We start from the raw sequence: 13581 nt of genomic DNA on the forward strand, positions 1-13581 counted from the left end.
ATGACTAAGTAAAGTTGTTGTGTATGTGAGTGTGTGATTATGAAAAAGCATTTAAAATAGTAGAGAAAAACATTTTTCAACAAAGTGTGTCCCATCCATACATAAAAATTATTTAAAATTCCTTGAAAGATAGAACAGGACTAAGTGTTCAGCAACCCTCTAATTATAAACATTAAGCAAGACATAAGGCAGGGAGATATATACTTGCCAAATGTGTTGGCACAGAGTCGAGGTTGAAGAGGGCTTCCTTGTGAATAGTGAGGTCCACCAGATAATGAAGTTTGTGAACACCATTTTGCTTATTGCAACATGAGAGTCCTCCAGGAATAAATCTGTGGTTGCCTAAAGGAACTTGACATAAACATCCAGAAAGACTGAATGGATGAAGGTCATCTATTGCCCAAATAAAAACATACATTTGAATAGTCAACCTACAGAATAAATGACGTACATATTACTTATAGAATGAACGAATGAAGCGTTTATTAAATGTTTACTACATGCAAAAACGTTGTGAGAAGTCCTGAGGATATAAATAGAAAAGTTAAACTGTCTGGTCTCAGGAAGCTCACATTCTAATGAAGGAGACCACACATATGGAAGGTTTCAGCTTCAAGTCACATGGTAAGGTCTCATAATACTTAAGGTAAAGCAGCACAGGAGATCTTAATTCCTCTTCTTTAATGTCATTTCCACTGACAAAATCCTATCATTTTTCTAAATTGAGATATTTGACTATGCCAAACACTTTGGTGCAAGAACTTTCTTTTCTGGATCTTCAGTGGATGAGGCTGTAGCACTTACCAACCTGCATCTCCACAGGAGTAACTTCCTAGGATCATGGCTGTGGGCACTGGACTGAAAGCATTGTTATTTCAAAGGCTCTTGGGTTCAGGATCCTGAGTTGTCTCCATCAGGGTCCAAGAGGAAATGATGATCAAAGTTGTAAAGATAGTTTGATTTGCCTGGTACTTGTTGATTCCTGTCTCTCCCTTAAGGTGACCCATTGCTTCAGTTGGCTCCCCTACTACATGTGTATATAAGTAGATACAAACAACTAACTTGAGGAAGAGAGCAAGCTGGATTGCCATGGAGCAATTATAAAGTTTCTTTAATGAACCCAAACTTCCCATGAAAGTCTGTCTTTTTAATAACAAGATTCTATCAATGTTACTGTTAATACTGAAGAGTATTAGGCAAAAAGACATAAAATACTTCAGTCTCCAAAGAACTAAAAATCGATATGTCTCAGAGGACAATAAAGAAGCAGATAGTGGATGTAAGCAGGCCATCAATGAGGCACTCAGAAGAAAAACTGGAGTAAAATAATGACACCAAGAAATTGTACAATTGGAAGAAAAGGTGAAGAATGATAAATGGACAGTCAGGGTGCTCCCCTAATGTGCTTAAGAGGTCAGGAGACTCAAGGAAGGCCTCTAACACATTGTAGCCCCACTATGGCAGCCCTATGGGAGGACAAAGACAACTCATTCAAAATGGGCAGGTAGAGATGGGCTGAAATCTGCATCAGTGGAGGGAACTTTGAAATCAATAAGATCAAAGATCCATTTCAGTGGGTATTCATAAAGATGGAGAAATAATAAATGAGAGTATAAAGTAATAAGCCCAGTTCCAAAAATCACACACCAACCACTCTTCTTTATTGTCACACTTCCCTATGTAATAATTCATCTGTTCAACAAGAATTCAAGGTGTCGAAGATGGCGGAGTAGAAAGATGCACATATGCTAGCCCTTTCCACACAGCCCATAAAATACCTGTAAAAAATGACTCTCAACAAATTCTAGAGCAGCAGAAGCCACAGAACAACAGAGTGAAAGAGATTTCCAGTCAAAGGTAACCTGGAAGGCTGACAAGAAAGGTCTATCTCACAGGACACTGACTGGAATGGAGCCCATCCCTGGCCTAGGGGCACCGGGAGGAACAGAACCTGAACAGGCCCCTGGGGCAGAATTCCCAGCAGGGAGGGTCAACCCTCAACCCACAAGTGCCAAAGAAAGCTTCAAAGGTCAGTAAGAGGGCTTTCCCAACAGGTTGAGAGGGGACCACGGTCCCCACTAGCACTGATCCCAGGTGGTGATGGCAGTAGCCCCTGCAGTAGCAGGAGTGGCAGCAGCAGGGTGCATCCATTTGTGAAGCACTCAGCCTAAAACCCCTGGGGGAATTGAGCAGCTGATCTGAACCTCAGACCTGAGTGGCGGCCCTGCCCCCCCCCCCAAAGTTCCTGGGGGAATTGAGCAACGGATCTGAATCTCAGCCCTGAGCATGGTCCTGGAGTGAGCAGGAGCACTAGGACCCTCCTCTTGACAAAGGATTCAGAAGTCAAGTAACTGACAGAAAATGCCCAAAAAAGGGAAAAAAAATAAGACCATAGAAGGCTACTTTCTTGGTGAATAGATATTTCCTTTTATCCTTTAGGATGAGGAAGAACAATGTATACTGTCAGAGGAAGTCGAGACTTCTGCATCCAGTACCTCCAAAATGAATATGCAGTGGGCTAAGGCCATGTAAGAGCTTGAAAAATGAATCAACAGCTTGCTAAAGGGGACCCAAAAAAATGCTGAAGAAAATAACACCTTTAAAAATAGGCTAACTCAATTGGAAAAAGAGGTCCAAAAAGCCAATGAGGAGAAGAACCCTTTAAAAAGCAGAATCAGCCAAATGTAAAAGGAGGTTCAAAAGCTCACTGAAGAAAATAGTTCTTTAAAAATGAGAGGCGGAGGTCAGGGAAGCTCATGACTATACCATAAACCAAGTAGTTACAAAACAAAACCAAAAGATTGAAAAAATAAAAGATAATGTGAAACATCTCGTTGGAAAAACAACTGACATAGAAAATAGATCGAGGAGAGACAATTTAAAAATTATGAGACTGCCTGAAAACCATGATCAAAAAAGAGCCTAGACATTATCTTTCATGAAATTATCAAGGAAAACTATCCTGTTATTCTAGAACCAGAGGGCAAAATAAATACTGAAAGAATCCATGGATCACCTCCTGAAAAAGACCCAAAAAGAGAAACTCCTAGGAATATTGTGCCCAAATTTCAGAGTTCCCAGGTCAAGGAGAAAATATTGCAAGCAGCTAGAAAGAAACAATTGGAGTATTGTGGAAATGCAATCAGGGTAACACAGGACCTGGCAGCTTCTACATTAAGGGATTGAAGGGCTTGGAATAGGATGTTCCAGAAGTCAAAGGAACTGGGATTAAAACCAAGAATCACCTACGCAGCAAAACTGAGTATAATACTTCAGGGGAAATAATGGACATTCAATGATACAGAGGACTTTTAAGCATTCTTGATGAAAAGACCAGAGCTGAATAGAAAATTTGACTTTCCAACACAAGAGTCAAGAGAAGCATGAAAAGGTAAACAGGAAAGAGAAATCATAAAGGACTTTCTAAAGCTGAACTGTTTACATTCCTACATGGAAAGATAAGATTTGTAACTCTTGAGACTTTTCTCAGTATTTGGGTAGGTGGAGGGATTATACACACATACACATACACACACACACACACACACATAGACAGAAAACACATATAGACAGAAAAAACAGGCTGAGTTGAATCAGAAGGGATGATATCTATAAAAAATAAAATTAAGGATTGGGAGGAGAAATGGAGAAATGGAATGGGGCAAATTATCACTCATGAAAGAGATAAGAAAAATCTTGTTCAATGGAGGAGAAAAGGGAGGAGATGAGAGGGGAAAAGTGAAGCTTACTGTCTTCACATGTGGCTTTAAGAGGGAATAACATGCTCACTCAATTTGGTATGAAAATCTATCTTACACTACAGGAAAGTAGAAGAGAAGGTGAAAGTGGGGTAAGGGGGATGATAGAAAGGAGGGCAAATGGGAAAAGGGAGTAATTAGAAGTAAACACTTTGGGGAAGGGACAAGGTCAAATGAGAGAATAGAATAAAGGGGGGACAGTAGGATGAAGGGAAATATAGTTAGTCTTACACAACATAACTCTTATGGAAGTCTTTTGCAAAAGGACACATATATTGTGTCCTGTACTGAATGGCTTGCCTTCTCAGTGGGGATGGGTAGGGAGGGAGAAAGAGAGAGAAGTTGGAATTCAAAGTAGCAGAAACAAATATTGAGAATTGTTATTACATATACCTGGGAAATAAGAAATACAGATAATGGGGTATAGAAATCTATCTTGCCCTACAAGAAAAGAGAGAAGATGGGGATAAGGTAAGGGTGAGGTGTGATAGAAGGGAGGGTACATTGAGGGAAGGGGTAATCAGAATGCAAGGTGTTGTGGGGTGGGGGGAGGGGAGAGGTGGGGAGAAAAATTGGAACTCAAAATTTTGTGGAAATGAATGTCGTAATCTAAAAATAAATAAAACTATAAAAAAAATTCAAGGTGTCCTGTGTGTTAGGCACTGAAGATAAAGACAAAAATGAAGCAGTCCCTGTATTCAGGAATGTACTATTGGAGGGAAACAAAGTACATGCATAAGTAAAATCAAAATATATGCAACTTGAGGGAAAAGGCACTGGTCATGTCAAGAAGGAGATGACACTTTCTAGTGGATGACACAGGAGCTGAGTTTGGAAGGAAGCTGGGGATTTTGAGAGGATGAATAGGTCTCAAGATATAGTGTCAACATATATAGATCTGGGAGTCATGCAGAGAGGTGATAAATAAATCCATGAGAGCTGATAAAGTTGCCAAGTAAGGAAGTAAAATGCCTCCTTTTTATCAAGAGAAAAGAGACCTCAGGACATCTTTTGGGATATACCTACATTTAGGAAGCATGACATGAATGATGATCCATCAAAGGAGAATGGCCAGCTATCAGAGCTAAGAGAGCACTCACAAAAACTCAGAAAAGAAAAAACATCCGCTAGGAGAGAGTATTTCAGCAATGTCCAATGCTCAGGAGTGAGAGAAACCCATTCACTTTTACAATGAACAGATCCTTGGCAACTTTAGAACAACATTTTCAGTTGAACAAGGTTAGAAGCCAGATTGGAAAGGGTTTTATACCTGAGTAAGAGGAGAGGAAGTATAGGTGATAAGTTTAGATAGCTTTTTTAAGAAGTCTGGTGGAGAAAGACAAAGGACAGAAGCTTGGGCAAGGCAGGGTCTAGTGAGGGGTTTTAAGAGTGAGGGAGTCTTAACCATGTTTGTTGGCAACATGGAAGGAATCAGTAGACAGCAAGAGACTGAAGATTACAAAAGGAAGGATGATGATCATGGAGACCATCTGCTGGAGAAAATAAGAGGGGACAGGATCAAGGGTACAAGTAAAAGGATTGATCTTGACAGGGAGATAGGTTCCCTCATCTTCAGAGTATGGACCAAAGAAGGAGATAGTGAGAGATGATATTAAGGGATTGAGAGATGGGAAGGGAAGAAGGGAATGCCCTCTAATTTTTCAATAGAATTATGAAATGTGATCTTTACCCAAGGGGTGCTGTGCGGTAGCCCAAGGAGAGAAGAGGCGTGGGACAGCTAATGGGGTAGAGAGAAGAAGAGAAAATCAGTTGGGGAAGTATGAAAAGATAGACTGACTTGAATGAGGCTAGTTAACATGAATGTAGAAGTGGACCCAGCTCAGTCACACAACTTCCAGTTTTATTCAGCATTCTATGGGGATGATTGGAGGAAACTGATGACAACAGTTATCCAGGGTTGGAACTGACAATGCCTGAGCAGCAGTAGGGCAAGGGTGTAAGATATTAGAGAGCGGAGAATCATATACAGTCAAACTGGTGACCTAAAAGGTTGTGTTTGAGAAAGGAAGAGAATGTAACCAGAACAGGAATGGTTGGTCATAGGATCCTAGTTTTAGTGGTAGAAGATATCTGAGAGGTCATCTAGTCCAGCCTCTTCATTTTACAGATGAGAAAATTGAGGACTCTTAGAATCCTTTGTATCCTTTAAAACTGCTGAAATTTTACTTTTTTATTTCATCTTTCCTGATCCTCTCCCAACTTCTGGTACTCTCCTTACAAAATATATGTGGTATGTTTGTATATGTAACTTTATTTTGTATGTATTTGTTTATGTACATATTGTCTCACTAATTAAAATGTAAGCTCCTTGAGGACAAGGATTAAGTGTTTTTTTTTTTTATTACCAGCCCTTAGGACACTGCCTTATAGTAGAGTGTTTAAAAGCCTGTTGATTAATCCAGTGTAGATCAATGACTTGGTATATGGTTTCCCCAAATTCCTGAGGGTTATTTTAAGGATATAATCATAACACAAATTTTAACAGTGTAAAGTAAGTTGCATTTTTTAAATTTAAATATGCAGGGTTCCTTTAAGATGTTAACCAATACTTACATACAAATATATGTATACACACACATATGTACACATACACACATATATGTTAATGTATTCTTTAAAAAAGAAAATCTTAAAATGACAGCTGAAGAATCATATAAGAAATAGAAAGATATTGTAATTAGTTAAACATTAATAGAATAATTACAAACCATAAAAGTGAAGCAAACTCTACAGCTAAATTCTGATTATACAAGCAATGAGTGGAAATTCCTTGAGGACAATAACTGTCTTGTTTTGCCTTTGTATTCCCAGCACTTAAAAGAAAATCTTTATTTAACTTGTTAAATGTTTATTTAACTTGTTAGAAATAAAATTGAACTCTACTCTCTCATACTGGAATAATTACATTGCAGCTTTTTTTCTCCTAAAAAAAAGTTTTATCCTTGCAAAATAACTCATTCTCCAGGTTGGATACCCACAAACAAATGGGCTTTGGGATCAAAACTTTACAGACAATTTATTATCATTCTCTTGTTGTGTTTATGGTTAATCTTTTGTTTTCTTTTTTAAAAAGCAACTGTGTTGCTATGGATTGGGATAAAGAAGGAGATACCCTAGCAGTGATTTCTGAGAAATCTAGTTCCATTTATTTGTGGGATGCCAATACAAATAAAATCAGCCAGTTGGACAGTGGCTTGAGGTAAGGATAACTTTTTATACTTAAGAACTTTACTTAAAGGTTTATAATTATTCTGGTTTTAATTTTGATAATATCATTATTATAAATACATGATATGTGGAAATTGGCTATGTTTTCTCTAATTTTTTATTTTTTAATGTACTTTTTAAAAAGTAAGATATATTCTTATAATCAGATCATTTTTCTGGCAGATGCTGTTCTTTTGTCATTGTTGATAAAAACAATGCAAAACCAATAAAAAACTGAAACCCTGATAGTACTAGCTCTACAAGAATTGAGATAAAGTATTCCCAGTCTAATATTTTGTAAAAACAAGTAAATGTTGAATAACATTTTAAAAATTAAGTGAATTGTTCTCCCAATTCTATTCTTTTTGGAATTTGAGAATATGAGTATTCTGTATTAATCACTGTATTACATCTGATTTACTTAGTAAGTGAAATTGAACTGAAATCTGGACTCTGAGTTGAAAGTTACCTTAGAGGAAATATAATCCAACTTCCTAATAAATTCAGGAATACCTTTCTAGTGTATAGGAAATACATAACAGGACAATGTATATCATCTCTGATAGCTCTATACATACTTTGTTTGAGTGTCTGGGAAGCATTGTAGCAAAATCTAAATAACCATGGATTTAGAGTCAAAGGACCTGTGTTTGAATTTCAGGATAGCTGTCTGCTGTCTGTATGACCTACACAAGTCAGCTAACATCTCTTGGGTCACAGCTTTCACTTCCATAGATGTGAGAATTGGATGTGCAGGCTATCTTCCATCTCTAATCTTATGACTTTGAGAAAAGGAAAGCTCACTAAATCCTATTAGTACCTCCTTCACTGATGTACATCTCTTTACATCAAAAAAAAGTTGTTTCTTATGTGGAACCAAAATCTGCCTCTTTGTAACTTCTGTCTGGGTTTGTTTCTATTCCACCTCAAGTCGATTTACTGTTCTTCATAATAGCCTTTCAGATATCTGAGGATAGCTCTCATGTCTCACCTTAGTCTTCTTTTCTCTAGTCTGTGTATTCCCATGCCTTCATGTCTCTTCTTGGACATTTCTGGGGTTATATCATGGGACTTAGAACTGGAAGGGACCTCAGTGGCCATCTGATCTAGCTTTGTCATTTTACAGATCAGGACCCTGAGACTTAAAGGGGGGCAAATGACTTGACAAAGGTCACATGAGTAGAAATTAACAAAGCCAAGATTTGAACTCAGGTCTTTTGATTCTAAGTTCAGAGTTCTACACAGCCCTTCAATTACTGGATTCAACATAGGCACCTCCACAAATATATACACACGCACACACACATATATATAGCAAAAACATAATGTTGTTCATGTATTTTTACCTTATTTAATCTATTTCTATCTTGTCTTTACAAGTTAAACTTTTAAAAGAACTATAAATGAGAAGGAAAACTGACTTTCTTCTTCTTGGATGAAAGTATTTTTTAAAAATTAAATGGATGATCATTAAGAGAAAAAAGAAAGAAGAGAGGCTGAGAACATAGATAATCTCCCCTAGATTATTAATGCTATATAAAAAAACTGACTGTGCCAAACACACATTTGCTTTTCAGTCATTCCACTTACACTACATCTTTAATCATAACTCATGTCAAAGCATAGGTCGTATCTTGGTATTACTTTCAAACCAACAAGAACAGATATTTCTTAAAACTATTACTATATTGGTCTAAATAGCAGCTGCCCCTTCAAAATTGACCCCACCCTTACAATGAAATCTCTTTGAAAAGAAAAGATTTAAAGATATGCACCAAAAATACAGCTTTTATTAATTAATTACAAATTTTATTCATATTTTATATGAGCCAGATTTGAAGAAAATAAAACCTACATCTAAACTAATATAATAATTTATTTGATATTTTTGTAAATGAAGTGACAGATTAAATCAAAACTCTTGCTACCATTTAGAAAAAGAAAATACATGTATACAAATGGATATAATGTATATGCTTCCAATTAAAGCTTAAAATTATGAATATATTTTATAAATCATGTACTTTCTCTTCCTACTTCTAATTATTTGCAATATAATCAGAATAGTGTATTTACCTGTACAGTCTTTTTCATTGCTAACTGAACCTCAGGTCAATTATCTGTTTTTCTACTATATTTTTCGAATTTATGATTCTCTTATCCTGAAGGAATAAGATACAATTTGGTAATCATCCTTCTGAATCAGATGATTAAAATTCCTCGTGAAATAATTTTAACTTATTTACAAATTATTACTAAGAATATCCTTTATAGTTATGTTTAAATATTGCAGGGATCAAATGTCTTTTCTTCTCTGGTCAAAATATGGAGCATTCTTAGCTGCTGGAACTGTTAAGGGAAATTTGCTTATATATAATCGTCAGACTTCTAGAAAGATCCCTATCCTTGGTAAGTTGTAACTGGAAATATATTAAATCTTGGCAGAGCATTCTGTGGCATTGTAGATTTTACTTTTCCAAAAAGTTGTATCGCACAGTGTATGACTAGTGAAAGTAGCCCTCCAGACCTGAGGCCAGCAAAAGGCATGGGATGCGTGTGCTCAGTGGTCCAGCCCAGCTGGCGTTTGTGCTATTTTTTATACAATACTCAGGTCTCCTGATTCCATGCCTTTGTGATGGCTGTGCCCCATACCTAGAATACACTCCCCCCCTTATATCAACCCTCAAGAATCCTAGTTATCTTTAAAATTCTGCCCAAGTACCACCTACATAAAACCTTTCTTGATCTCCTGAACTACATTCCCTCCACCTCAAATTCCTTTGTATTTACTTTGCAGCTACTGATACATGTACCTTTTGTCTCCTCTGCTAGCATAGAAACTGCTTGAGGGGCAAGAACTGGGTTTTGGGGGGGTTTTTTTGTCTTATATCTTCTGCACAGTACCTGACACATAGTAGGTGCTTAGTAAGTGCTTATTGATAAATTAAATAGCACCTGCAGACAAAAACAGGTCTCATAATCCTATCTTCATCTCAACTGTAACCAAAAGAAACACTAACCCTCCACCCCAGTCACCTGGGTTATTCATTTGGGTTATTCATCCATATTTGGTATCCATCTGAGTAAACGGAAAAGTTCCAGACCTCCATTTTGTGCCCTTCCTGTCCCATTTTAACCCACCATCACCATCCTGAGCTTTAAGCTCCAGGATAATCCATTTGGAAAATGGAGAAAGGATAGTTTTCTCAGGATCTAGAATTATATAAGCTAAGTGTGGCTTATGGTCTAAAAACTTCCATATTTTTCTTGATCTGTAATGGAATCTGCAGTGGAAACTTTTGATTTTACTTCTAACTATAGAGATATTTTAAATGGTTATGATTTTTTCCTTCTTTTTTTAATCACACCACTGGCATCTATTTTGGAATTCCAAGAGATTAATGAGGAGGGATGGGGACAACTGTTATTTTATATTTGTGGGTTGCATATAAACCAAGGACTGTCAGTATTTGTTGTTTTTTGGTTTATCACAGGGCAGCTGTTCATTTATGCAGGTATCATGTATTTCTTTTACATGAACAGGTATTCATTAAGAGCAGTAGACCAGCAGAGCAAAAAGAGTTTGGAGGAAGTAAGTAAAAGTGACCAGTAAAAGCTGGCCTCAAAACCACAAAGACTTGGATCCAAAATCAGCTTGACACATACTGTCTATTTTACCTAGGCTAAGTTCCATAAACTCTCAGTGCATTAGGCATCTCTATGACTATAAGATCTGCATTGGAAGAGCCTTTTCTTCATCTTGGAGCTTCCTATACCAATGAAAGAAATCACAGGACTAGTCTCTATCCCTAGCTTGATCGTTAAGATACACAGCATCAATCTAGGCAACAGCAGCAGTTACAGAGGTAGTAATATGTATGTTCCTTGTTCTCAAGGAACTTGCATTGACATCTTCTGTGGATCTGCATTGTAGTGAATTTAGCTACAGGATTTATTTCTCTTGGAAATAAATTCATATAACAGTATACTAGGGAAATGTGATCAAAATTGAATATTATTTTGATATTAGAGTTAGACTTCATATCCATATAATAAATATTAGCACTGGCTTATATAATTGTCAGACTTCAGAAAGAGTTACTTTTCTCAGTAACTTGTGATTGAAAAGTATTAAATGTTGATGATAAGCTTTATTTGAAAATGTTGCTATTAAGTTCCGTAACAAGAATGGCAGCACACCAGTTTCATAAAAATGTCTTAGTTTCTTCTCTGTTAATCCACTTTTCAGTATTCTGCTTAAGATTTCAGAATTCATTGCCATTAGGAATTTTGGTTGTGTTTCATTGAAAAAAATATGTTTCTATGCTGACTGCTTGTTTTTCAGGTAAACATACTAAGAAGATCACATGTGGTTGTTGGAGTTCAGAAAATCTACTGGCACTGGGAAGTGAAGATAAAATGATAACAGTTAGTAATCAGGAAGGTGATACCATAAGACAGGTAATGTAAATTTTTCCCATCATTAAAAACAGTCCATATAACCAATATATAAAATTTTACATTCTTCCTGTGAACCAAAGTTGTTCTACTCTGTGGCAGAATATAAATATTAAATTTATTTGCTGATAAATGCATATTGAAAATATCAAAAATATTTTATTTGTTAGAATGGGGTTTTGGGTACTAATTCAAATATTCTTCCCCTCTTACTTTGTCTCAGCAACATTTGAAGAAGATTACCTTCTTTATTGTTATATCCTGACAACGGATTTAGATTTTAAGATAAACTTGTACATGTACATGCAGATTTTCTAACCTCTCGTAATAATTTATATTCCATGATATTGGGAGGTCATATTTAGCACCATGATGTATTTCATTTTTCTGATATCTCACATCCATTAAAATCCATTAATTTGATTAGATTCAATGGATGATAATATGTAATGGGAAACAAAAACTAAAAAAACCTTCAGAATTAAAAGAGTTAATCACCATTCAGTAATCAAGAATTCACTTTAGATAGAGCAATAAAAAGTGGACCCATGATTTTGTGGATGTAGGGAACTCCCAAATGAAGAAATTCCCTTTATTTATGTAGATACATATCTTTTCTGCTTCTTAGAATTACCTAGACCATTGAGTGATTAAGTGATATATGAACTGATGCAAAATGAAGTGAGCAAAACCAGGAGAACACTGTACCCCTGTACAGTGATACACTGTACAACGCTGTACAGTATTGTGGCAGCAATACTGTAAGGACAATCAACTGTGAAAGACTTAGCTATTCTACTCAATACAGTGATCTAAGACAATTCCAAAGGACCCATGATGAAAAATATTTTCACTTCCAGAGAAAGAAGTGATGAACTCTGAGTGTATACTAGAGCAGACTTTAATCATTTTCTTTATTTTTCTTGCTTTTTTGACAACATGACTAATGTGGAAGTATGTTTTGCATGACTTCTCAGGCATGATTGATATATTGCTTGCTTGTCAATGAGTGAGGAAGAAGCTGAGGAGGAGAGAATTTGAAACTCAAAATGTAAAAAAAAATAATAATAATTTTAAAATAAGTAAATAAATAATTTTTTTAAGAGAGAGAGAAAGGTTAAGTGACTTGCCCACAGTCATGTATAGCTAGAATATGTCATAAACAGCATTTATGCCCAGGTCTTCGAACTCTGAAGCTAATTCTTTCTCCATGAAACCATTAAATCAACAAACACTTTATAAGGAAAATTATCTTCAAACTAGATAGAGTAAAACAAACATGGTTAAGAGTCAGATTAAAACACAAAATACAAAAGGAAATGTTAAGAGAACACTTAGCTACTTTAGCTGAGTTCACTTTTCCTGGCCCTGATGAATTGTACCTTCTGAAGGTACTGAAAGCATTCATAGATATGATTGTAGAATTATTGTTAGTAAACTTTGACAAATCATGGAACTCAAATGCTAGACTTAAGAGAGATATCATAATTTTTTTTAAAAAGAATTCCATAAATTGCAAAGCAGTAAGGATAACATCCATTTCTAGAAACTTATTAGAATGGACTATCAAAAGAATGTTTTCTCAGCACATAAAAGTCAAATCAGGCATCACTAGACACTAACTTGAATTCACTAAGAACAAGTCTTTCCAAACTCATAAAATTTTCTTTTTTGGTATTATGATCAGAGGAATTCCTTGAAATAGCAAGGCATTTGACAAAGTTTGTCATGATATCCATGTAGAAAAAAATGAAGAAATATGGGTTAAATGATAACGGAATTAGGTGGATTTGTAACCACAAAAGTGTTGTTTAATTGATCTATGTCCTCCTGAAGGACCTTCCTAGTGGTGGGCTTCCCAACTCTTCCAAAAGTTAGCTGTCTCTCATCTTTCTTTCAAATTTAATAAGCCTGCCATATATCTGTATTTTCATTCAAGTTATTCAATAAATATTTTTTTTTAACAGAACAGGGCTAGGAATAAAGTTCTGTGACATTCATTAGAGCCCTCCCTGCAGATTGAGATCGGTATTATTCTTTGGGCTTATGATTCTACCTTATTATGCTGTGTCTCTGTCTTGTACATGAAATCTAATGAGAAACTTTCACTCAATTCAATAGGTATTTATTGAATGCC

General features: G+C 36.0%; 1 protein-coding gene across 4 annotated transcripts in view; it reads left to right on the forward strand.

Moving 5' to 3' along the window:
- The window catches only part of LOC140511435 (WD repeat-containing protein 19), an 88538-nt gene that overhangs the window by 2661 nt on the left and 72296 nt on the right, over positions 1-13581 (forward strand). For 3 of the 4 annotated variants that reach the window (XM_072620500.1, XM_072620501.1, XM_072620503.1), the window contains exons 4-6: positions 6853-6978; positions 9280-9395; positions 11332-11447. In XM_072620500.1, the coding sequence (XP_072476601.1) occupies positions 6853-6978; positions 9280-9395; positions 11332-11447 (358 nt within the window). Of the gene's footprint in view, positions 1-6852; positions 6979-9279; positions 9396-10535; positions 10579-11331; positions 11448-13581 lie in introns of those variants that run through there. The other variant, XM_072620502.1, reaches the window with a different exon arrangement.

This window comes from Notamacropus eugenii, chromosome 6 (assembly GCF_028372415.1).
Source record: "Notamacropus eugenii isolate mMacEug1 chromosome 6, mMacEug1.pri_v2, whole genome shotgun sequence".
NCBI lineage: Eukaryota > Metazoa > Chordata > Mammalia > Diprotodontia > Macropodidae > Notamacropus > Notamacropus eugenii.